We start from the raw sequence: 23,346 nt of genomic DNA on the forward strand, positions 1-23,346 counted from the left end.
TGAGTGGTTGCCAAGTCTTGAAAGAACCGTCCAATGTTAAGGTACCAACATTTGTCCCTGGTGCCGAGGCTGAGACATGGGGGCATCCTAGACTATCCAAAAACATTCAAATGGATGCTCTTTAGATACCAGCGCAGATGCACGTATGTACAGGAAGGACGAAGAAGCCAGAAGCAGCGCTCAGCCTGACCTCTAGGGCGTGAAGCAATTCTGCTTGAGCCCAAACTTGCATCCCCAGGGAAGCCCCACAGCACAGCCCCAGCCTCCGAGAAGGCAGCGTCATGATCACCTGGGTTGGCCACGCATGGCCCTGAGGTCTCGGTCTCTGTCCCAAGCGGCTCATTGAAATGATTTCTTTGATCCCCATAAATAGTCTCCCAGAAACTTTCTACTCAACACAACTCCCTCTTGACACATTTCCAGTGAACTTGTGCCCCAGGGACCTGCCTGTTGTCCTGCCCTTGATTCCAGCTCCGTCTGTACCGCTGCACCCTAGTTCTGCACAAAATGCATCGTTCCCTTCACCTCCGGAATCAGTGATTACACGCCACCTCGCCCCTTCCACTTCTACTTTCTTTTCAACTAAACCCCACAGACTCTGTCGCTGCTTCTCCATGACATGGTGTCCCAACCCTTCTCTATCCTGGCTGCTCTGCTTGGCACGTGGGTGGGGCACTCCGCCTGTGGGTGCCTCTCACAAAGGGCCCAAGAGCTGAGTGTGACTCCTCTGCTCCCACCGTGGACACTGAGAGCATCACCCCCTTTTTTCTGCCCACCCCCTGCTCTCTTGGTGCAGCCAGATTACAAATAGCTCCCCTGGCCTCCACATCACTCAGTTGTCATGCATTGTGGTCACACAACACCCGTGGTGTTTGTCACGCAGACTGTATGGAAGGTGGTCTTCCCAGACTTGGCACGCCTAGTATGGCTTTCTTTAACCTTTTTATTTTCTTTCTTTTTTGGCCACGTTACACTGCTCGCGGGATCTTAGTTCCCTGACCAGGGATTGAACCCTGGGGCCACCGCAGTGAAAGCGCCGAGTCCTAACTACTGGGCTGCCAGGGAATTCACTCTTTAACCTTTAACGCAAGCTTTACACGTTTGGACTTTACATGGTGAAATCAGATGCCATGAGCATCAGCCTCTGATGGAACAGATCTCTACAGATTGAAAGATATTATCTCATGCTAATCCTTAGGGCAGTCTTCTAGCCCCTCATACGATCTGTTCTCCCCCAAGTTCCCTCCCTTCTCTCTTTCCTGGCCCACTTACTGTCACGCATTTGAATGCACTGAAAAAACAACCAACAAGCCACAGTCACTTGTCCTTGGTCTCTGAGTATCCTTCTTTCTGTTATTTCCCCTTCACACCCATGAACACAGATGACGTCTGCCATACCTGCTCCCTCATGTCCCAGGGCAGGTCCCTTTGCAGGGTCACAGTCTACCCGCTAAGCAACGCCACCCAGGTTCTTCTAGGAGAAAGACAAGCCCCCATGTCTAGGTGGCTTGGGGCACCTGCTTTCTTCCCTTCTTCCTCTTTTTCACTCCTTCTCTGCCAATATAGGTTCCAGTCAGGGTCAGATTTCGAGGTTTATAAAAGACTTACCTGAACAGTGAATTTATCATCTTCATTGGGCAGAATCCTGTAAGTGTAAACGCAATTCCGGTACCTGAAATAGACCAAATGCTGAATTAGAACCTATGCATTCCTTTTTCTGGACGTCAAGCAATCCTGGGCAAAGTCAGGGTTGCTTGTCCACTCCCCACCCCCCCCAGCACTCAAGGAGCCTCAGGAAAAGGCGGGTGGGATCTTTGGGACGTGATTTACGTTGGCGCTTGACAGCTGTGTGGTCTGATTTAGAGGAGTTCGCCATCTCTAAGGGGCTTCCTAAACCTCTGGGCTGTCATGTTGGCCAAATGGATGGAGCCAGAAGGGGTGTTTCAAGAAGAAATGGGACTCCAGTGGGGCTGAGCACGGTGGGAACATGCCAAATGGGTGGTGGGCACTGTCACAGAGGGGCGGCACTGGCCAGGGCAAAGCTCAGTCAGCTTTGGACGGAGCTCCCCTACCCCCCGTGGCTGCATCTCCTGGAGACTTTGCCCCATGGGCTCATCCTCCCAAAGGCCAGCCCCCACCCCTTCAGAGACCCAGATTTTCCCAGCAGCAGGTGGGTGAGCCTTAGGGTTGCTTCTCACGCAGAAGTGCAAGGAATTTCGGATTCTCTTTTCTTTCCAAAAGCTCAACCTTCCTCTGGTCCAGAGGTCTCCAATGTGAGAAGGAAGAAGAGCTACTTTTTATTCTCCTAAAAGCTTTGAGAGGAAGTGGGAGTTGTCAAGTCTGACCACCTTGGGAGAGGGGCCCATTGGTGGGTGGTCCAGGTGGGGGACCGAGCCCACAGACAGCCTGGTGGTAGCAGATGGCCACAGAGGTCCACTGGCTCGGCTGCTGAGCCCACAGGCATAAGGAGTTTGGTTGAATGCTACTTGGGTCTTACACTCTCAGTTGAAATGGCTGGTCTGTTCTCTCACCCACCATAACCTCCCTGCCCCCATTTCCCCTACTTGGGATTCTCACAGACCTTGAAAACTTGCCTGCCCCTGCTGTACCCCCAGACAGGGGCCACACTCCAGCTCACAGATGCTCATGTTGTTTCTGTGATCAAGGAGATGATTCAGTACAAAAGTTTCACTCATTTAACCCCTCCTATGTGCCCGGCCCTAAACATTTATGTTATTGTTTAACTAGATTTTAAAATTATACACTAGTTTAAAAAATTTAAGACCACACGGAAAGATATAAAATGAAAAATAAATGTCTCCTTCCCCGGCTCCTGTGAGTTCCTTAGAGTTCCCACTCCTTCTTGTAAATCATGCCAAAATGTTTAAACATACACACAAACTTATATATGCATATCTTTTAAATGCAAATAACATCATACTATATACGTTGTTCTGAAATTTGCTGCTTTTCACCAAAAAAACATTAGCGATCTGCCTAAGTCATGTTCTACCATGTGGCCATGCCATTGTTCATTTTAGACCACGATGATGGACAGGTAGTTATCTGGGGCTTTTTACTATTATAAATAATGCTGCAGTGAACATCTCTGTTCCTACCTCTTGTGTATACTGGTGAATCCAGAGTTTTAGTTTCCCCACCAGTAAAAAGGGGAGAATGATAACACAACATCTACCTGTTGTGTAGATTAAGCATTTAGAAGAGTGCCTGAAACACACTGAACACTACACGTGCTGACATTTGTTAGAGATTGTGGATAAATCACCAGAAGGAGAACAGCTGGGCTGAAGGACGCAGGCACTTTATATATATATATATATATATATATTTAACATCTTTATTGGAGTATAATTGCTTTACAATGGTGTGTTAGTTTCTGCTTTATAACAAAGTGAATCAGTTATACATATACATATATTCCCATATCTCTTCCCTCTTGCATCTCCCTCCCTCCCACCCTCCCTATCCCACCCCTCTAGGTGGTCACAAAGCACAGAGCTGACTGCCTTCCAATGAAGTTCTCACATTGTGTCTCCTGCTAACCGGATATGAAAGTGTCTATTTCCCCACACCCTGCCAACTGGCTGTTATCAGACATTTTAATCTTTCGCAAATCTGAGAGGTGAAAGAAAAATGATGGCTTGCTTTAATTTGCCTTTCTTTATGAGAAAGGTTGAACGTGTTCTCATATGTTTCACTATTTGTGTTTCTTTTCCCGTGAATTCCTTTTCATGTCTTTGTCTCACATTTTTAAAATCATCTTTTGCTTATTTATTCATAAGACTTTGAAATATACGACAATATATTTTGGAGTTATTTATTTTTAACAGTGTTTATTGATTTATTTTCTTTTCAGCTGTGTATAAGTTTTACAATTTTATGTAGTTAATTTTACAATTTTTAAAGCCTTTTGAAACAATGAATGTTAAGAGAAAGTTTTGGAGAATGTTTTGGGTAATTTCATTTCCACATGCCTCTTCATTTCTCATAGGAAAATTTCCTCTCTTCCTCTGATCCCTTTAATTCCCGTCTTTCCACTCCCCTTCCTGTCTTTAGAGCCTGAACTGACACCACAATTGGCTTATCTCAGAGACGGCCAGGATGAATCCGTAGTCTAGTACCACCTCAGCTCCTGGAGATGTCCCGGGAAGCAGGGAACCATCCCAGACCCCAGCCTAACTCCCCCATCCCCCTCCCCTGCAGCCCCAACCCCCTTTGCAGAGCCTGCCAGCCACACACCGGAGGACAGCTAGGAGTTTGCTCTGCTCTTATCTTTCACTGCTTGTTCTCTTGACACTTCCTCCTGTAGATATGCAAATAAGGCCAGGGCGAGAACGGTCTCCTATTTGGGTGAGGGCAGCTAATTTGTGGAAGAGGTTGAACAGGCCCCAAACATCAGCTTGTAAACAGAAAGAAAGAAAGAACACAGAGTCACCAGGAAAGGCACAGAGACAGCGTACAGAACAGGAAGACCCTTTAGTTAATCAAGTGTGGCAGACAAGCCTTTATGGCTTTTTCAGAGATGTTCTAGCAACACTGAAACAAAGAAACAGCTCCGTACTACTCACACAGATGAGAATTCAAAAGCTAGTACAATGGGAAAAGAGGATACTTTCCCCTTAGATAGTAATATCTCAGCATCTCCAATGCATGGGGCCCACACGTCATCCCTGGGGCCAAATCAGTAGATCTTCAAGGGAAAGCATAGAGCATCACCGCCACCACCACCCCTGCCACACACAACCCCTGGGAGAGCATGCCATGGGGTGTTGGGGACTCTGCAGGGAGGTGGAGGGGGGCACCCCTTGGCCTCCTGCACTCACCAGCAGCTGCACTTCACCCTGGTCCTACACGCATCAACGTATACATATACATACATGTGCATACACATATACAGATCCATAACATACACATAAACCCATATGCACACACACACACATACACCCACAAAATCTTACATGTAAAATGTTTAAAGTGAAGATTCCACAACTAAATCATCTTTGACAACTACTGCACTGGAACATAATCCAGACAACGTGCTCATTGGGGGCAATGGGTTCCATCCAGGCCTTTCCCCCTCTTTATGGTGATTTACTAAAAAGTTAGGGTGCTAACACCAGCCCTCAGCTGCTACTCCTTCTAGTGATTGGGTCACATTTCAGGGCGAGTGTGTTAGGAATGTTCCCGCTGGACACCCAGGTTGGGATGGTGCTGGGCCATCCCAGTCTCCCGTGTCCCTGGTGCGTATGAGATTACTCCCCTCTCAAATGCAGTGGTGCTTACAACAAATTTCCCATGTGACTCCCAACAGCTGTTGGGTGACTACAGGTGCCTACACTGTTCTAAGCAGGAAGATGCTTCCCCCGGGAAGGGCACTTTCAGATCATGGTTTGGGAAGCTTTGCTCAAATGTAAACGGATAAGCAAATGGAAATAGGAAGAAACTACTTCATGGCATTTTATTTATTCTCTCAGATAAAACGACTACTTCTGCGTGGCTCTTGCTAGCCAAATAACCGCTGACAAGCACGCCCAGAAGCCTCCTTTGCTATGGTGAGCCCCATGGGAGAGAACGAGAGAGAGAGAAATCAGACTCTGAAATTTGAGAGCCTCATTAGTGTCTGTCTCACTCTGCTGATCGGCTTAGCATGTTCTATAATTGTTTTTTAAATTCCTTTGTAACTCATTATATTTCAGTTCTAATTTCTAATTGTTTGTACGTGTTTTCTCTTTTTTTCTTGCTTGAGTGTTGCAGACATCTGGACAAGATGGGATGGGAGAACAAGGGTTGGGAACTCTGCATTCAAAAAAGCCACTTGGGGAGTCAAGATGGCAGACTAGGAGGATGCGGAATTCATGTCTCCGCACAACTAGGGCACCTACCAGGCACCAGTGGGGGACCACGGACACCTAAGGGGACGGGAGGAACCCCCAGAGAACAGTTGTTTCGATTATATTTTTATTTTTCCTAATATATATTTTATCTTTCTAATTTTATTCTTTGATAGTGTACTGCTCCTTTTGTTTGTTTGTTTGTTGGGTTTTTTTTTGTTTCGCTGTGCCAAGCAGCTTGCAGGATCTTGGTTCCCAGGCCGGAGGTCGGGCCTGAACTCCTGTGGTGGGAACTCTGAGACCAAATCGCTGGACTAACAGAGAACCTCAGAGCCCAGAGAATATTAACCGGAGGGAGGCTTCCCCGGAGGTCCGAATCTCAGCACCAAGATCCAGCTTTATCCAACTGCCTGCAAACTCCAGTGCTGGATGCCTCAGGCCAAACAACCAGTAAGAGAGGAATACAGCCCCACCCATCAAAAAAAAAGAAATGACAAAAAATATGTTACAGACGAAGGAGAAAGGTAAAAACCTACAAAACCAAATAAATGAGGACAAGATAGGTAACCTACCTGAAAAAGAATTCAGAGTAATGAGAGTAAAGATAATCCAAAATCTCGGAAACAGAATGGAGAAAATACAAGAAACATTTAACAAGGATCCAAAAGAACTAAAGAGAAAACAAACAGTGATGAACAACACAATAACTGAAATTAAAAATACTCTAGAAGGAATCAATAGCAGAATAACTGAGGCAAGGAACGGATAAGTGACCTGGAAGATAAAACGATGGAAATAACTGCCAGGGAGCAGAATAAAGAAAAAAGAATGAAAAGAATTGAGGACAGTCTCAGAGACCTCTGGGACAACATTAAATGCACCAACATTCGAATTACAGGGGTCCCAGAAGAAGAAGAGAAAAAGAAAGGGTCTGAGAAAATATTTGAAGAGATTATAGTTGAAAACTTCCCTAACATGGGAAAGGAAATAGCCACCCAAGTCCAGGGAGCGCAGAGAGTCCCATACAGGATAAACCCAAAGAGAAACATGCCAAGACATATATTAATCAAACTATCAAAAATTAAATACAAAGAAAAAATATTAAAAGCAGCAAGGGAAAAGCAACAAATAACATACAAGGGAATCCCCATAAGGTTAACAGCTGATCTTTCAGCAGAAACTCTGCAAGCCAGAAGGGAGTGGCAAGACATATTTAACGTGATGAAAGGGAAAAACCTACAACCAAGATTACTCTACCCAGCAAGGATCTCATTCAGATTCGACAGAGAAATTAAAACCTTTACAGACAAGCAAAAGTTAAGAGAATTCAGCACCACCAAACCGGCTTTACAACAAATGCTAAAGGAATTTCTCTAGACAGGAAAAACAAGAGAAGGAAAAGACCTACAAAAACAAACCCAAAACAATTAAGAAAATGGTAATAGGAACATACAAATCAATAATTACCTTAAATGTAAATGAATTAAATGCTCCAACCAAAAGATATAGACTGGCTGAATGGATACAAAAACAAGAGCCATATATATGCTGTCTACAAGAGATCCACTTCAGACCTAGGGACACATACAGACTGAAAGTGAGGGGATGGAAAGAGATATTCCATGCAAATGGAAATCAAAAGAAAGCTGGAGTAGCAATTCTCATATCAGACAAAATAGACTTTAAAACAAAGACTATTACAACAGACAAAGAAGGACACTACATAATGATCAAGGGATCAACCCAAGAAGAAGATATAACAATTGTAAATATTTATGCACCCAACATAGGAGCACCTCAATACATAAGGCAAATGCTAACAGCCATAAAAGGGGAAATTGACAGTAACACGGTAATAGTGGGGGACTTTGACACCCCACTTTCACCAATGGACAGATCATCCAAAATGAAAATAAATAAGGAAACACAAGCTTTAAATGACACATTAAATAAGATGGACTTAACTGATATTTATAGGACATTCTACCCCAAAACAACAGAATACACTTTCTTCTCAAGTACGCATGGAACATTCTCCAGGATAGATCATATCTTGGGTCACAAATCAAGCCTTGGTAAATTTAAGAAAATTGATGTCATATCAAGTATATTTTCAGACCACAACTCTATGAGACTAGATATCAGTTACAGAAAAAAACTGTAAAAAATACAAACACATGGAGGTTACACAATACACTACTTAATAACGAAGTGATCACTGAAGAAATCAAAGAGGAAAACAAAAAATACCTAGAAACAAATGACAGTGAAAACACGACGACACAAAACCTATGGGATGCAGCAAAAGCAGTTCTAAGAGGGAGTTTATAGCAATACAATCCTACCTCAAGAAACAAGAAAAATCTCAAATAAACAACCTAACCTTATACCTAAAGCAATTAGAGAAAGAAGAACAAAAAAACCCCAAAGTAGCAGAAGGAAAGAAACCATAAAGATCAGATTAGAAATAAATAAAAAAGAAATGAAGGAAACAATAGCAAAGATCAATAAAACTAAAGCTGGTTCTTTAAGAAGATAAACAAAATTGATAAACCTTTAGCCAGGCTCATCAAGAAAAAAAGGGAGAAGACTCAAATCAACAGAATTAGAGATGAAAAAGAAGTAACAACTGACACTGCAGAAATACAAAGGATCATGAGACATTACTACAAGCAACACTATGCCAATAAAATGGACAACCTGGAAGAAATGGACAAATTCTTAGAAAGGTATAACCTTCCAAGACTGAACCAGGAAGAAGTAGAAAATATGAACAGACCAATCACAAGTAATGAAATTGAAACAGTGATTAAAAATCTTCCAACAAACAAAAGGACCAGATGGCTCCACAGGAGAATTCTATCAAACATCTAGAGAAGAGCTAACACCATCCTTCTCAAACTCTTCCAAAAAATTGCGGAGGAAGGAACACTCCCAAACTCATTCTATGAGCCCACCATCACCCTGATACCAAAACCAGACAAAGATGTCACAAAAAAAGAAAACTACAGGCCAATATCACTGATGAACATAGATGTAAAAATCCTCAACAAAATACTAGCAAACAGAATCCAACAGCACATTAAAAGGATCATACACCATGATCAAGTGAGGTTTATGCCAGGAATGCAAGGATTCTTCAATATATGCAAATCAATCAGTGTGATGTACCATATTAACAAACTGAAGGATAAAACCATATGATCATCTCAATAGATGCAGAAAAAGCTTTTGACAAAATTCAACACCCATTTATGATAAAAACTCTCAGGAAAGTAGGCATAGAGGGAACTTACCTCAACATAATAAAGGCCATATATGACAAACCCACAGCCAACATCATTCTCAATGGTGAAAAACTGAAATCATTTTCTCTAAGATCAGGAACAAGACAAGGATGTCCACTCTCACCACTTTTATTCAACATAGTTTTGGAAGTTTTAGCAACAGCAATCAGAGAAGAAAAGGAAATAAAAGGAATCCAAATCGGAAAAGAAGAAGTAAAACTGTCGCTGTTTGCAGATGACATGATACTATACATAGAGAATCCTAAAGATGCCACCAGAAAACTACTACAGCTAATCAATGAATTTGGTAGAGTAGCAGGATACAAAATTAGTGTACAGAATCTCTTGCATTCCTATACACTAATGATGAAAAATCTGAAAGAGAAATTAAGGAAACACTCCCATTTACCATTGCAACAAAAAGAATGAAATACCTAGGAATAAACCTACCTAAGGAGACAGAAGACCTGTATGCAGAAAACTATAAGACACTGATGAAAGAAATTAAAGATGATACAAACAGATGGAGAGAAATACCGTGTTCTTGGATTGGAAGAATCAACATTGTGAAAATGACTATACTACCCAAAGCAATCTACAGATTCAATGCAATCCCTATCAAACTACCAATGGCATTTTTCACAGAACTAGAACAAAAAATTGCACAATTTGTATGGAAACACAAAAGACCCCGAATAGCCACTATACTACAAAGCTACAGTAATCAAGACAGTATGGTACTGGCACAAAAAGAGAAATATAGATCAATGCAACAGGATAGAAAGCCCCGAGATAAACCCATGCACATATGGTCACCTTATCTTTGATAAAGGAGGCAAGAGTATACAATGGAGAAAAGACAGCCTCTTCAATAAGTGGTGCTGGGAAAACTGGACAGCTACATATAAAAGAATGAAATTAGAACACCTCCTAACACCATACACAAAAATAAACTCAAAATGGATTAAAGACCTAAATGTAAGGCCAAACACTATAAAACTCTTAGAGGAAAACATAGGCGGAACACTCTATGACATAAATCACAGCAAGATCCTTTTTGACCCACCTCCTAGAGAAATGGAAATAAAAACAAAAATAAACAAATGGGACCTAATGAAACTTCAAAGCTTTTGCACAGCAAAGGAAACCATAAACAAGACGAAATGACAACCCTCAGAATGGGAGAAAATATTTGCAAATGAAGCAACTGACAAAGGATTAATCTCCAAAATATACAAGCAGCTCATGCAGCTCAATATTAAAAAAGCAAACAACCCAATCCAAAAATGGGCAGAAGACCTAAATAGACATTTCTCCAAAGAAGATATACAGATTGCCAACAAACACATGAAAGGATGTTCAACATCACTAATCATTAGAGAAATGCAAATCAAAACCACAATGAGTTATCACCTCACACTGGTCAGAATGGCCATAATCAAAAAATCTACAAACAATAAACGCTGGAGAGGGTGTGGAGAAAAGGGAACCCTCTTGCACTGTTGGTGGGAATGTAAATTGATACAGCCACTATGGAGAACAGTATGGAGGTTCCTTAAAAAACTAAAAATAGAACTACCATATGACCCAGCAATTCCACTACTGGGTATATAAGCTGAGAAAACCGTAATTCAAAAATAGTCATGTACCACAATGTTCACTGCAGCTCTATTTACAATAGCCAGGACATGGAAGCAACCTAAGTGTCCATCAACAGATGAATGGATAAAGAAGATGTGGCACATATATACAATGGAATATTATTCAGCCATAAAAAGAAATGAAATTGAGTTATTTGTAGTGAGGTGGATGGACCTAGAGTCTGTCATACAGAGTGAAGTAAGTCAGAAAGAGAAAAACAAATACCGTATGCTAACACATATATATGGAATCTAAAAAAAAAAAAAAATGGTTCTGAAGAACCTAGGGGCAGGACAGGAATAAAGATGCAGACGTAGAGGATGGACTTGAGGACATGGGGAGTGGGAAGGGTAAGCTGGGAAGAAGTGAGAGAGTGGCATGGACATATATACACTACCAAATGTGAAATAGCTAGCTAGTGGGAAGCAGCCGCATAGCACGGGGAGATCAGCTCAGTGCTTTGTGACCACCTAGAGGGGTGGGATAGGGAAGGTGGGAGGGAGACGCAAGAGGGAGAAGATATGGGGATATATGTATATGTACAGCTGATTCACTTTGATATAAAGCAGAAACTAACACACTATTGTAAAGCAATTATACTCCAATAAAGTTGTTAAAAAAAAAAAAGCCACTTGGACCCCACGTAGAAATAAGAGAAAACGTGTGCATGCCCTAGGAACCAAGGGTGTTCACAGTTCACCACCCAAACCTCAAAGAATCCCAGCCAAAGAGTGAGAAAAAGAGGCCATCAGGTCAGAAGCAAGAGGAGGCAGTCCAGGTGGCCAGGTGAGAGGTGGGGGTGAGACATCTAGAGTGTCGTTGGGGACTGGCCCAGCACCTGCCCCAGCAGCCTCTGGGTCCAGAGGGTTCTTTGCATGAGACCCCTGGGAGGAAACCCACCTATCCGTGCAACACACCCCCCCCCATCACTCAACCCTATCAGGTGGATCTTGGATCAGGGGGCTCCCACCCCCATCCCTGCTGATCCTTTTATCTTTGGGAAGAATATTCGAGCAGAAACCCACTCCAGTCTCTAAAAAAAAAAAAAATTTGGATCAAATTTTTCCTGACAATTCTTTGTTGGAAAAGAAAAATCACCAGACTTATCAAAAACATCGCCACTCAAAAGGAAGGGTATCATTTTTCTAAGAACTCAAAGGTGATACCTCCTTGTTACATAGAATCACTGCAAAAAGAAAAAAGGAAAATAACACATTCTGGAGAAATCTGAGTTGCGAACTCAGTAAGATTTAAGAGACAATTGTATCTCTGAAACTGGAAAAATCAATTGTGAAAATTGAGCAACATGAGATAAGAAAAACTGATCAGAAGTGAAAAACCTAGAGTCCTACAGTCAGCATTAATCACCACAAGAGAGGCAGTAAATAGCAGCTTCATGTTCTGGAGAACTTCAACAAGGAAGAAGATAAATCTGAGAAAATTGGTGCAGAAGGAGAGGGAAGATGAGAAATATAGAAGACATAGCTCTGTCCTCAAACATATATACAGTAGGGGTTCCTGAACGCACAGGTAGTTTTCTAATATAAAAAGAAAAGCAGAACAGATAAATAAATCTAAGAGCATATGACCTGACATGCAGAAAATTAAATGAATAACCCTCTGACAAACAGAAGAGCAAAAAGAAAACAATGCAAGTGAGCTAGACGTTGTTCCTTCACCCTCCCCTCCAACCCCCAGAGACCCACTCTCTATCCTTCTCCACCTGCCCTGTGTCCAGCAGGCTGACCTGTGTGTGCCGCTTCACCAAGGTTTAGCTAATGGGAGGCACTGACAGAGTGAGAGGACGGTGAGATAGTGGTATCTGTTCCCCGGACCCCACCCCACCTGCTGCAGATCAGCAGTGGCTGAGTTCCTCCACAGGGGGCCACAGCTCAAATCAGACGGCCCTGCCTATTCAGGGCCAGGAGTGGAAATAGCTTCCTGTGGTTGCCGGTCCCAGGCTGCTTCACCATCCCTACGCCTAGCACCCCTTTCGATTATGCCATCTATTTCCTGCTGGGATCCTGGCCAACACAACTAGTAAGCAAGACCAGTAATGAGTAAAGGAAGGTAGCAATAGCAATAAAAGAGAAACCTTAAAATTATAGAAAACCGTGAATAATTGTATGCCAGAAACTTTGAAAAATCTCAACAAATGAACTGTTTACTGAAAAATATATATAACTTATCAAAAGTAACCTGAAAACAACAAGGTCCAACTGTAGAGCACAGGGAACTATATACAATATTCTGTGATAAACCATAATGGAAAAGAATATAAAAAAGAATGTGTGTATATATATATATATACATATATATATATATATGTATATATATATATATATATATATATATGAATCATTTTGCTGTATACCAGAAGTTAACACAGCATTATAAATCAACTATACTTCAATAAAATAAAAAATTTTTTAAAAAGTAACATGAGAGGAGATAGAAAACAAGAATAGATCAATACCAAAGAAGAAACTGAAGTAAATATTAAAGAATTATCTCTATAAATGGCTCTGAGGAAAAGCATCTTTGCCAATTTTTTTTTATATTTAAAAAAATCAGATAATGATGATGCTTCATAAATGTCTCCAGGATATTTTACAAAACACACATGACTCTTAAACCATAACATGATCAAAATCATATAAATCAATCTCACTTATGAATACATATGCTAAAATTCAGAGTAAAATAAAGTTATCATAATCAAGAACAGTTCATTTTAATCTTGCAAAAAAATGGTTCATATTAAGAAATCTATAAAAATCAAGCTATTTACCAGTTAATGAAATAAGAGAAATAGCTTAATCATCTCAATAGACATTAAAAAGCATTTGATAAAATTTAATATTCAGTTCTTCAAAACTCTTCATAAAACTAGGAAAAGACAGCTCCTTCTTTGACATGAAAAGAACAACTAACTTTTATCCATTGCTAACTATGTGCCAAATACTGTATTAAGTCCTTTCCAGGCAGCATAAAGTTTGATTCTCACAGTACTTCTGTTGGAGGTAGACATTTTCTTTTCCCAATATCCTTCATTGTAATATTTTAGAAATATTGACCAAAGTAATAAGTTATGAAATCTGAATAAGAGTTATAAGTATTTGGAAAGTAGACCACAAAATGATTATAATTCGTATATGATTTGATTGTTTAGCAAGAAAATCTAAGAGAAGCAAATGAAAACAATTTTAAATAATGAGGAGTAAAGATATAGAATAAAAGGTGAATTTATAAAATCTACAACTTCTCTGTATGTTATCAGTTACCCCAGAAGGGTAACTGTAGAAGAAAAGGTATTCACAACAGTAACAAAATTATGAAATAATCAGAAGTAATCATAACAAGAAATATGTAGCATCTATGAAGAAAATTACTAAATTTAAAATAATAAAGATAGCTATATTTATTGTTAAGATTGAATAATACTAAAAGGTCCATTTTTCACAAGTTGTATTGTGGATTTCATGCAACTCCAAACAAAGTCCCAATAGTATTTTTTCCAACTTGACAAAGTTATTATCCATTTCACCTGCAAGAATACTTAAAAAGACTAGATATGCAAATCCTAAAATAAAATAGTTTATAAAATTGTGGTAATGCATTCAGTATGAAATTGGTGTAAGAAAAGCAGACATACATGGACCAGGGTAAACAGGCAAAAAAGAGGTATATAAGACTTAATACATGGTAAGAGAGGAATAACAAATGGAGAGGAATAAATTATTCAGTAAGAGGTTTTGAGAAAGATGGTTCCTTGAGAAAAATACATATAAATCTTTGTTTTACACCATTCATTAATTCCAGAAAGATTAAAGTGTTCAATGTAAAACAACAACAGCAACAAAACAAAACCAAAAAACCTATAATCTATCTGCTTTTGCCAAATACTGTGCTAAGTATGTGATATACACTTTCATTCAATCCATCCAACGACACTGCTACATGGGTATTCTTAGCCCTGGTTTGCAGATGAGGAAACCAAGGCCCCATGGGACTAGAAAACCTGCCAGAGCTTGGAAAGGCAGAGTCATCCCTTAGCCCGAGTCTATTAGCTCCAAAGGCCCTGCCCCCCACAGGAAGAAAAAGAATAAAATTTCTGTGTGTAGAGGGACTCTCTGCACTGGAAAGCAAAGGGGGAAAAAAGTCACAAAAGAACAAGAAGAGAAAGATTTATAGACTTTGCAAAAATTTACAATCTCTGAACAAAAGAAAAAGGTCATAAAGTTTAAAGGCAAACCACAGTGAAAATATTTGCAACAAATGTGATATAAGGAATTCATGCAAATAGATAACAGAGAAACTACAGTTTCAAAAGAAAAATGGCAAAGAGAATGGAACAGACCATCCACAAAGGAGAAATGATGAAGGTCAATAATCCAAACAAGCTTACCATGACTGCGATCAAGAAATGCAAATCAAAATGAACAGAAATTGGCCACCTTTCACCTTGCAATTTAATAATGTTTTTTTAAATGAAAATATTCAGTATAAGGAGATTGGAATGAGGTGGGTACTCTCTGGTACTGCTTACCAGAGCATAACTTGTAACAAAATTTCTGGAAAGCAATTTGTCATTTTCATGAAAAGCCTTAAAAACATTATCTTTGATCCAGTAATTCCACCCCTGGGAATCTATCACCAGAAATGTCACATATCTGCACAAAGACCTTCATCACTGTCATATTTATAACAACAAAACACTGTTAGTAACTTAAATGTCTGACAATAGGAGAATCATTCCATAAATTATAGCACATAATGTAATAGAATTTGTGCATCCATTAAATATGATATTTAGGAAGAAAGGTTAACTAAGCGGGAAAAATGCTAATGTTGCTAGAAAATATAGACTAAAATTATATGGTATTAGGTATATATATATTATGGAGCTTATATATATGTGCTTGTGCGTGTGTGTGTGTGTGTATGTGCATACGGGGAGCAGGGAGGGAGAGAGAGAATGAATGAGAAAATATGCCAACAAATTAACAGTATTTATGTTAGTTTCTCATCTCAGTGATTGGGTGATTACTTTCTCCTTTAGCTTGCACTCTTTGTATGTTACACTTAATACTGTATTTTTTAAAGTTACTTGAAAGAATGCTGCCCTGTTTATCAGAAGGTCTATTTCTGCACTGCCACTGATGCCTGAAATGGCCTCAGCAAGCCTCTCCCCTCCGGAGGGCAGGTTTCTGGTTGGCAAGGGAAAGGGCCGGACTAGCTGATCCTCTGGGAGCCAGCCTTGTCTGGTGTTATTTATAATAAGTAATTGAACCCAAATGGTTTGGGTGCTGGTACTTAAAAATAATGTTTTTCTAATTAATGGGACGAAGGGAGTGTGAAACGAGCAGGGCGGAGAGGAGGGATCCGGGCCACAGGGCTGCAGGCTCGTCCTGCCCACTGACCAGGGGCCTGACCTGCTGGGCTGTCGACACGCATTTCCCACCTCATCCACTTGCTGGGCTTCCTCGGAGCCTTAGGACTTCAGTTCCCTCGCTCCCTCACTCCTACATTGGTAGTTAATCACTCTCAAATGGCCTCCACTCCTCGACTTTCTCTTCATCCTCCGCGGTTCATTCGGTGGTTCTTCCTGGCACCTGTGCCCCTGACCCTTCTCTCCCTCACAGCTCCAGGAGCTCGCCCCGGGCCCCAGCAGCCACCGGCCACTCGTGCGTCACTCAAGCCTTCTTCCTGCCTCATCTCTTTGAGCACTTCCTCTGAGGAGGCCCCGCATGACAGCCCAGTGTCCCCGGAGGCTCCCACAGCCTCCAGGAAGCTCCAGAAGCGACACTCAGCCACCACTCTCCTCCTTCCGTCTGCTGCGGAATGCTCCTCACAGATGGCCCTGCACTCCTCTGCTTCCGAGATGTCACTACTCACTTCGTAGCTCATGAAAAGTAACGGCCCGTGTTCAGCGTGCTGACTCTGTACACATGTTGCCCACATTCTCCCATTTTATCCTCTCAATAATCCAGTGACGACAGCAGAAAGACAAATCACCCTCTTTTTTAAAAAATGGGCAAAAGATATGAATAGGCATTTCTCCAAAGAAGGTATACACAAATGGCCAATGAGCACATGAAAAGATATCAACTTCATTCATAATTAGGGAGATGCAAATCAAAGTCACAGTAAGATGTCACTTCACACCCACTAGGATGGCCATTATCAAAAAGCTGTTAAGTATTGGTGAGGATGTGGAAAAATTAGAACCCTCTTACACTGCTGATGGGAATGTGAAACGGCACAGCTGCTGGGGAAAAGTCTGACAGTTCCACAAAAAGTTAAACATAGAATTACCATGTGACCCAGCAGTTCCACCCAAGACAATTGAAAACACACGTCCATAGAAAAACTTGTACATGAATGCTCACGGCAGCATCATTCATAATAGCCCCAACGTAGAAGCAACCCAAATGCCCATCAACTGATGAATGGCTAAATAAAATGTGGTAGATTGATATAATGGGCTATTATTTAGCCATAAAAAGAATGATTCATACTACAACATGGATGAACCTTGGAAGCATTATGCCAGGTGAAAAAAGTCAAATACAAAAGGCCACATATTGTGTGATTCCACATACATGAAATACCCAGAATGGGCAAATGGTCAGAGACAGAAAGTAGATCAGTGGCTGCCAAGGGTTGGGAGGAAGGGGAATGGAAAGTGACTGCTGACGAGTTCAGGGGGTTTTGCCGGAGTTGGGGGGATAATGAAAATGTTCTGGAATTAGATGGTGGTGATGGTTTCACAACGTTATGAATGTACTACACACTACTGAATTGTATACTATCTAAAGGGTGATTTTATGGGATGTGACTTATACTGCAATAAAAAATTAACCCGACGAGTGTGCATTTCGCCAATTGAGGATGCACAAGGAGGTTAACATCTAAAGGCTAGAATTCACATCAGGTGTAGCCAACCACAGAGGACTTGCCCCTCAGGACTGCGTCACATGGCCTGAATTAGGGAGGGAAGAGCAGACCTCATCTTACTCCATCTCTGGGGCAGGGAGGAAGGCCTGGAGCATCACCTCTCATCACCTCTCATCACCACCCCAGGAGATGGGACCACTCAACGGAGAAGCACCGACGGCTGTGCACAGGTGAATTTCACCTGTCAAGTAGGCGAGCTTGCAAAACACACCAAAGCCAGAGCCTACTCTGGTTCTGGAAGGATTGCTCCAGGGTGCTGTGCAAGGGCATAGAAAACCTGGAGACACTCGAATTTACCATGGGCTTTCTGAGTCACTGCACATAGAAGGAACCAGGAATCCGTTACATACACAGGTCTTCCCGGGCACGTCCCTCCCTCCGGGTCCTGCACGCAGAAGGAACGCTCAGAACAGTTGTCCTTGGACAATCTCTTATGTAAACCAGATTTCAAGAGCTGAGGTCCTCCAGCTCTGACTACTGTCTGGGCCAGCATTTTCCCCCCACTTTGTCAATACCAGCTAGGAAAAACAGTGTTTTTCTCTGCATTTGCACAAAAGTAATTCATGAGCAGTATAAACTTTACTAAACTTTGAAAGGGGATTGGAGGAAGGTGGATTACATCACACCCATTCACACTGCAGTAAATGGCTTTACACCTCTTCTGGACACTTCTGCCCTCCAAGTCCCTTCTCTGTGGCTCCATCACCAGGGGTCTCCTACACGCACCCAGACTTGCTGGCTTCTCTCTCTTTCTCCCTCCCAAGAACAGCGAGTTCAAGTCCTGGCCCTGCCATTTATTAGTATTGTAAACACAGCATGTTACCTAACATTTTGGGCCTCAGTTTTCGCATCTGTAAAGTGGGGATAATAACAGCACTTCCTCTGAAGGCCATTGTGGACAGTGAGTGAGTTAATATGTGCAAAGAGCTTAGAACAGAACCCAGCACACAGGTGCCCTTTATAAGTCTTTTGCTGTTATTTTTAGGCAGAACAGATTAGCAACCCTTTGGTTTGTAGAGCAAGCCTCGTGGCCTGCCTTACCTCAAGTGGGCCATCACATTCTTCCTAACAAGTAGAATGCCTTCTCTGAGGACACTTTTGGTGACTAAATGTCCTTCTGGTGCTTCTTCACCTTTCTGGCTCTGCTCACAAGGCTACCAGGTCCAGGCTGCCTGGTGTACTGTCCCTGGGAAGGAGGTCACAGGTCTGCCTGGGCAGCTCGTGGAAGGCCAGGTGCTGAGGGGAACCAAGACAGCATCCCCGCCACAGCTGGCTGCACCGGCATTGGTTTCTGAGTCACAGAGAGCACGCACCTGCCCCCTCCCCTGGGAGGGAAGCCAACTCTCTCCGGTGTGGTTTGGTGGGAATGCCACCCGACCGGGCAGCTCCAGCCTGGATGGTGGCTGACGGACCCAGTCGTATATAGGCTTGCTCTCGGGGCCCGGGCTGCTCTTACAGAGAGGGAGGTGTATCCCCAACACCACTGGGCCATTGTTCTAGTTCTGCCTGCGCAGCTAAGGCAAGGAGAGGCTGGCCCAGCTGACCCGTGACCTCTCACCTTGATGAACCCCCATCCCCAAAGGCATATCTCTTCTCTGCAGCATAAAGCACCTGACAGGTGTGCTGGTCCCTACGTGGGAGCACAGTCCTGGCAGGAGAGGAGGACACGAGCCTGACAGCCTCTTAGCATTCTCCATACAAGAGGGGCCGGACGGCGCCCGCTCAAGAAGCCCCCCTGGCCTTCCTAGAGCAGGACCGACTCTGCTGGCTGGTCTGAGTGGGGCCGGGTGAGCATGACTTAGGAGCCCGCTGTCTCTCACGTTCTCAAGCCCTTGCTGCGAGAAGGCAGGGATGGACTCAATCCGTGTGGTCAGCTCCTGGGATCTTCCTCCTCCAGCTCTCTGCATCCCGAGATGGGCCTCGGGATCCCCCTAAAGCGGGGCTTCCTGAGTTGCTGGGGACAGATCTGCGCTTTCCTGCCCAGTGACAGGTGGCAGGGCTGACCTCCCGAGAGGAAGTGTGGGTTTGCTAGGCCCGGGGTGAATGTGTACTCCTGGGTCACGTGGGCCACGCTGACTCGCAGCCTTGTCTTTTGGTGTGTCCCTCACCCCCTCCCTAGTTCCATTTAAATAGTCAAATCCTGTCTTCTTTCCTGAGCATGAAGGCCACTCCTGAGGAAGCTGCCCTCAGTTCCTGGAGCTCCAAACGCCCCCGCCTAAACCAGGGGTGGGAAGCCCCCTGCCATCCCCTCACTCACCAGAGGGGCTGGGAAGATGCTCCAGCCACTGGGGTCCAGGCAGCACAGGTCTGGGCACCCTGGGCCCTGAGGTCTTTCCCCATATGGAGATTCCTAGAGCAGGAGGGCCAGTCTTGGAGACTTCCTGGCTCCCTTTGGAACAGGGTCGTTAAAAGGCCCTGACACCACAGCTGCCCCACTCGGGGTCCTGCACTCCCAGCAATTTCCAGAGAGACCGCAGAGGGTAAAGCCTGATGCTTGTGAAACCCCGTTGGGGCTCCCACCGCCGGCCGTGGGCCAGGAGGGCGTGGGGCGAGGTTTTCACCGGTCCCAGGAACAGAGAAAACTAAGGATAGGGCCTGGCTAGGGGTTGTTTTTCAGGAAGTTAAACCTGTTTGATTTAAAGGACTGGGTTTTGGCTTTATTCATTTATTTATTTTGAATGAGCACGTTCTTCCTGCCTCTTTGGTGTTAAAGGATAGTTTCTTTCCTGAAATGAGCTGCTGAAAGGTGGCCGTTAGTTGTCACTCAGCTAGTTTTTCATTTTTAAATCTCCTTAATTGGCAACATCACGGGTGATGGCAAAATTAGGTCTCCCAGGGTTTTGGAAAGTTTGGTGGCTCGTGGTATCCCACAGCCTACAGGGCCTCCTGACCCTGCGGGAAGGGTGGCTTCTCCCACAGAGCGGAGGAGAAAGGGGACCCCTGGGCCTGGGCTTAGAGTCTGGCCTCACGGCTGGACTCACTGCGGAGGGCTCCAAGCCCTGGTGTCTGGAGCTAAAGGGGCCTTGGGGATGGGAGACTGACAAGAAGCCCAGCCCTGGGCTAAGAGGATGATGCACACTGCGGGGACCACGGGTACCCTCCCTAAGAGGCACATCGGCCAAGGCTCCAAGAGCAACCCAGTGCAGGGGAGGGGAGGAGAGGGGAGGAGAGGCAAGGTGGAGGAACAAATACTGTACACCATTCTGGATCCCAGGTTGCCACCGGCCAGCAGGGACGTGTGGACAAAGGCCTCAAGCTCTCTGAGGTGTGCCCACCTGTAAAGTCAGGGGTGGTGGGACTAGAGGTTCCAAGGCCTCTCCCAGCTCTGGCTGGTTACAAGCCTCCCAGTTTGGAGTCAGAGAGACCCACGTTCCAATCTGCAGCCTGAGCGCTACCACAGCTCCCTGGTCAAAGGGCTGCTGTGGAGGTTAGCGAGCTGGAGCCTGGAAATTCTCGAGACACCCAGGGGAGGGGAGAGATTCACGTGGGCCGAGTGGAGACAGATCAGAATCTCCTCACTATTTCTACGGCCCCGTCGACTGGTCCCCACAGGGGCCGTGCCTGCGGGGAATTCTGGGTCTGCTTCGCTTCCCCTGGGCTGTGAGAACTGGGGGCCCAGGAAGCTGACCTTGGGGGCAGGGGCTCTGATGCAGTCAGCGCTCGGCCCGGGCGGCCCCTGAGAGCCTGTGTTAATTTCTAAATGCTCCCAGCCGCCCTTGTAAACGCCCTGGCTTCTCTTGCTGCCACCCGGAACCCATGCTCACACCCGGCTTGACAGGCACAGGAGTGGGGTGGCAGCAGTCTGGTTGTCGGGGTGCAGCCTCTGGGGGCAGATGTCCTTGGCTTTGACTGTCATCACTCGGTTAACCCGTCTGAGCCTCAACTTCCTCATCTGCAAAGTGGGGCAACAAAAGGACCTGCACTTCAGGTTGTCGTGAGGATGAAACAAGTCGACGCACAGACAAATGCTCAGACTCAACGCTCCAAACAAGGCCCGTGTCCATGACCCACTTCCCCTCCTGCGTGGACAGCAGCAAGGCCCGCCTGCTCAGAGGGACCCTTCTGCGAGACCAGGGGCACGACCTGACAGGTGCAGGTGGACACACCCTTCCCCCCCATGCCCGGCACTGCCCGAGGCCCCAGGGGGGATGGTTAGACCGCAGGGCTGCAGGGCCGAGGGCCTCCTTCAGACATTGGTTGACAAGGGTGTTTTAAAAAGGAACCTTCAGCAAGTGGCCGGTTCCCGGTTTTAGGACAATTGGCGCATTCAGCAACATCCCAGAGAGGGGGAGCAGAGAGAGTTGATGGTGGCAGAGAGGCCCGAACAGGTGGGGACACAGCCAAGGGCCGAGGAGGGGAGAGAAGAGGCTCCTGCTGTTGGTGATGTGACGTCCTCTGCTCCAAGGGCCCCAAATACAACTTCTGGGTGAACTGAAAATCCTTTCTTGAGTGAACCCCCCTACCCTTATTCATGGCTCCCCAGACGATGGCTTCCTCCAGAGGCCCAAAGCCTGGCACAGGAAGGGTCCCCTCTTGCCACTTCTGTTCTTCCAGGAGGGTTTCCGAACTGGGCATACTTTGACCAGCACCTGGACTGACCGAGCTGCTTTCTAACACACCCACCACCACGGAGCCCCGAGCTTCTGCCCGGCTCAGAGAGCCCGGACCCCCTTCTCTTGGACCCTGGAACCCCAAGGAAGCCCCTGACCCCACGGCTCCCCAGTAGCTGCGGCGAGTGACCAGGCCCCAGGCTGGCCCTGGAGGGCTCCAGCCCTGCAAAACCTGAACTCCAGGGCCGAGCAGGTCCACAGTGGGCCTCAGCTGGACGCACCAACAAACCCGGGGTGCGTGCAAGGTCACTCGACATAAAAACAACACAGCCCAGAGCCGGGCTCCCCGCTGAGCCCAGAGCCGGCTAAGCCCCTCTACTGAGCGGCACCTCCATCACCTCCGTGCCTGGGCAGGGGAGGCCAGGCCAGGGCGGAGGGGCAGGGGCGGGCACGGCCCGGTACTCACAGCACGCAGAGCGCGTACGCCCGGGAGACGGACTCGCTGGCGCGCACGAGGAAGCTCCCGTCCTTGCCGGTCCTGGAGAGCAGCTCCTCGGCCTTGGAGCGGGTGATGTTGCCATGGTTCCAGCAGGGGACCATGGCGGGCGTGGGTCTCCCCGGGCCGGGCCGGCGCCCTCCCCGCAGGACCTGCACAGCCAAGGGGAGCGGGGCCCCCGCACTGCGACCCGTCGTCGGTCCCCTCTCGGCCGCCCCGGCTGCTGCCACCAGCTCACTGACCGACTTCCTGTTTCAGGCACTCGGCAAGGGAAAGGAAACGAGCTGCAGAGAACTTCCTCATTGCAGAGACCGAGCAAGAGAGGTCCTCCACCTTCCCAGCCCGCCCGCCCGCTGCCTGCTGCCACTCACCCCCCACCGCCCTGCCTCTTTCCTTTAATGGGTCTCAGTCCCCAGAGGGGCGAACCTCAGCTCAAGTCCTCTTGGGGGAACTGTCAGCTCTGGGGTCAGGAGGATCACGGCCAGCTTCTGGAGGAGCATGGCCAAGGCAGCGGCCATTCCGAGGCCCGTCCCAATGCCCCCGTGGGGTGGCCACGCCCT

At 45.3% G+C, this 23,346-nt stretch overlaps 1 protein-coding gene across 1 annotated transcript in view; it reads right to left on the bottom strand.

Annotated features, from left to right (window-relative positions):
• Positions 1-23,042, bottom strand: part of INPP5D (inositol polyphosphate-5-phosphatase D) — a 144,000-nt gene extending 120,958 nt beyond the window's left edge. The window contains exons 1-2 of the mRNA XM_082395832.1: positions 22,757-23,042; positions 1,609-1,672 (exon numbers count right to left, since the gene is read on the bottom strand). Coding sequence (XP_082251958.1) covers positions 1,609-1,672; positions 22,757-22,890 — 198 coding nt within the window. The 5' untranslated portion in view covers positions 22,891-23,042. The remainder of the gene's footprint in view (positions 1-1,608; positions 1,673-22,756) is intronic.
• Positions 23,043-23,346: the final 304 nt, after the last annotated feature.

Source organism: Balaenoptera borealis (assembly GCF_965194805.1).
Source record: "Balaenoptera borealis genome assembly, chromosome: 6".
Classification (NCBI taxonomy): Eukaryota; Metazoa; Chordata; class Mammalia; order Artiodactyla; family Balaenopteridae; genus Balaenoptera; species Balaenoptera borealis.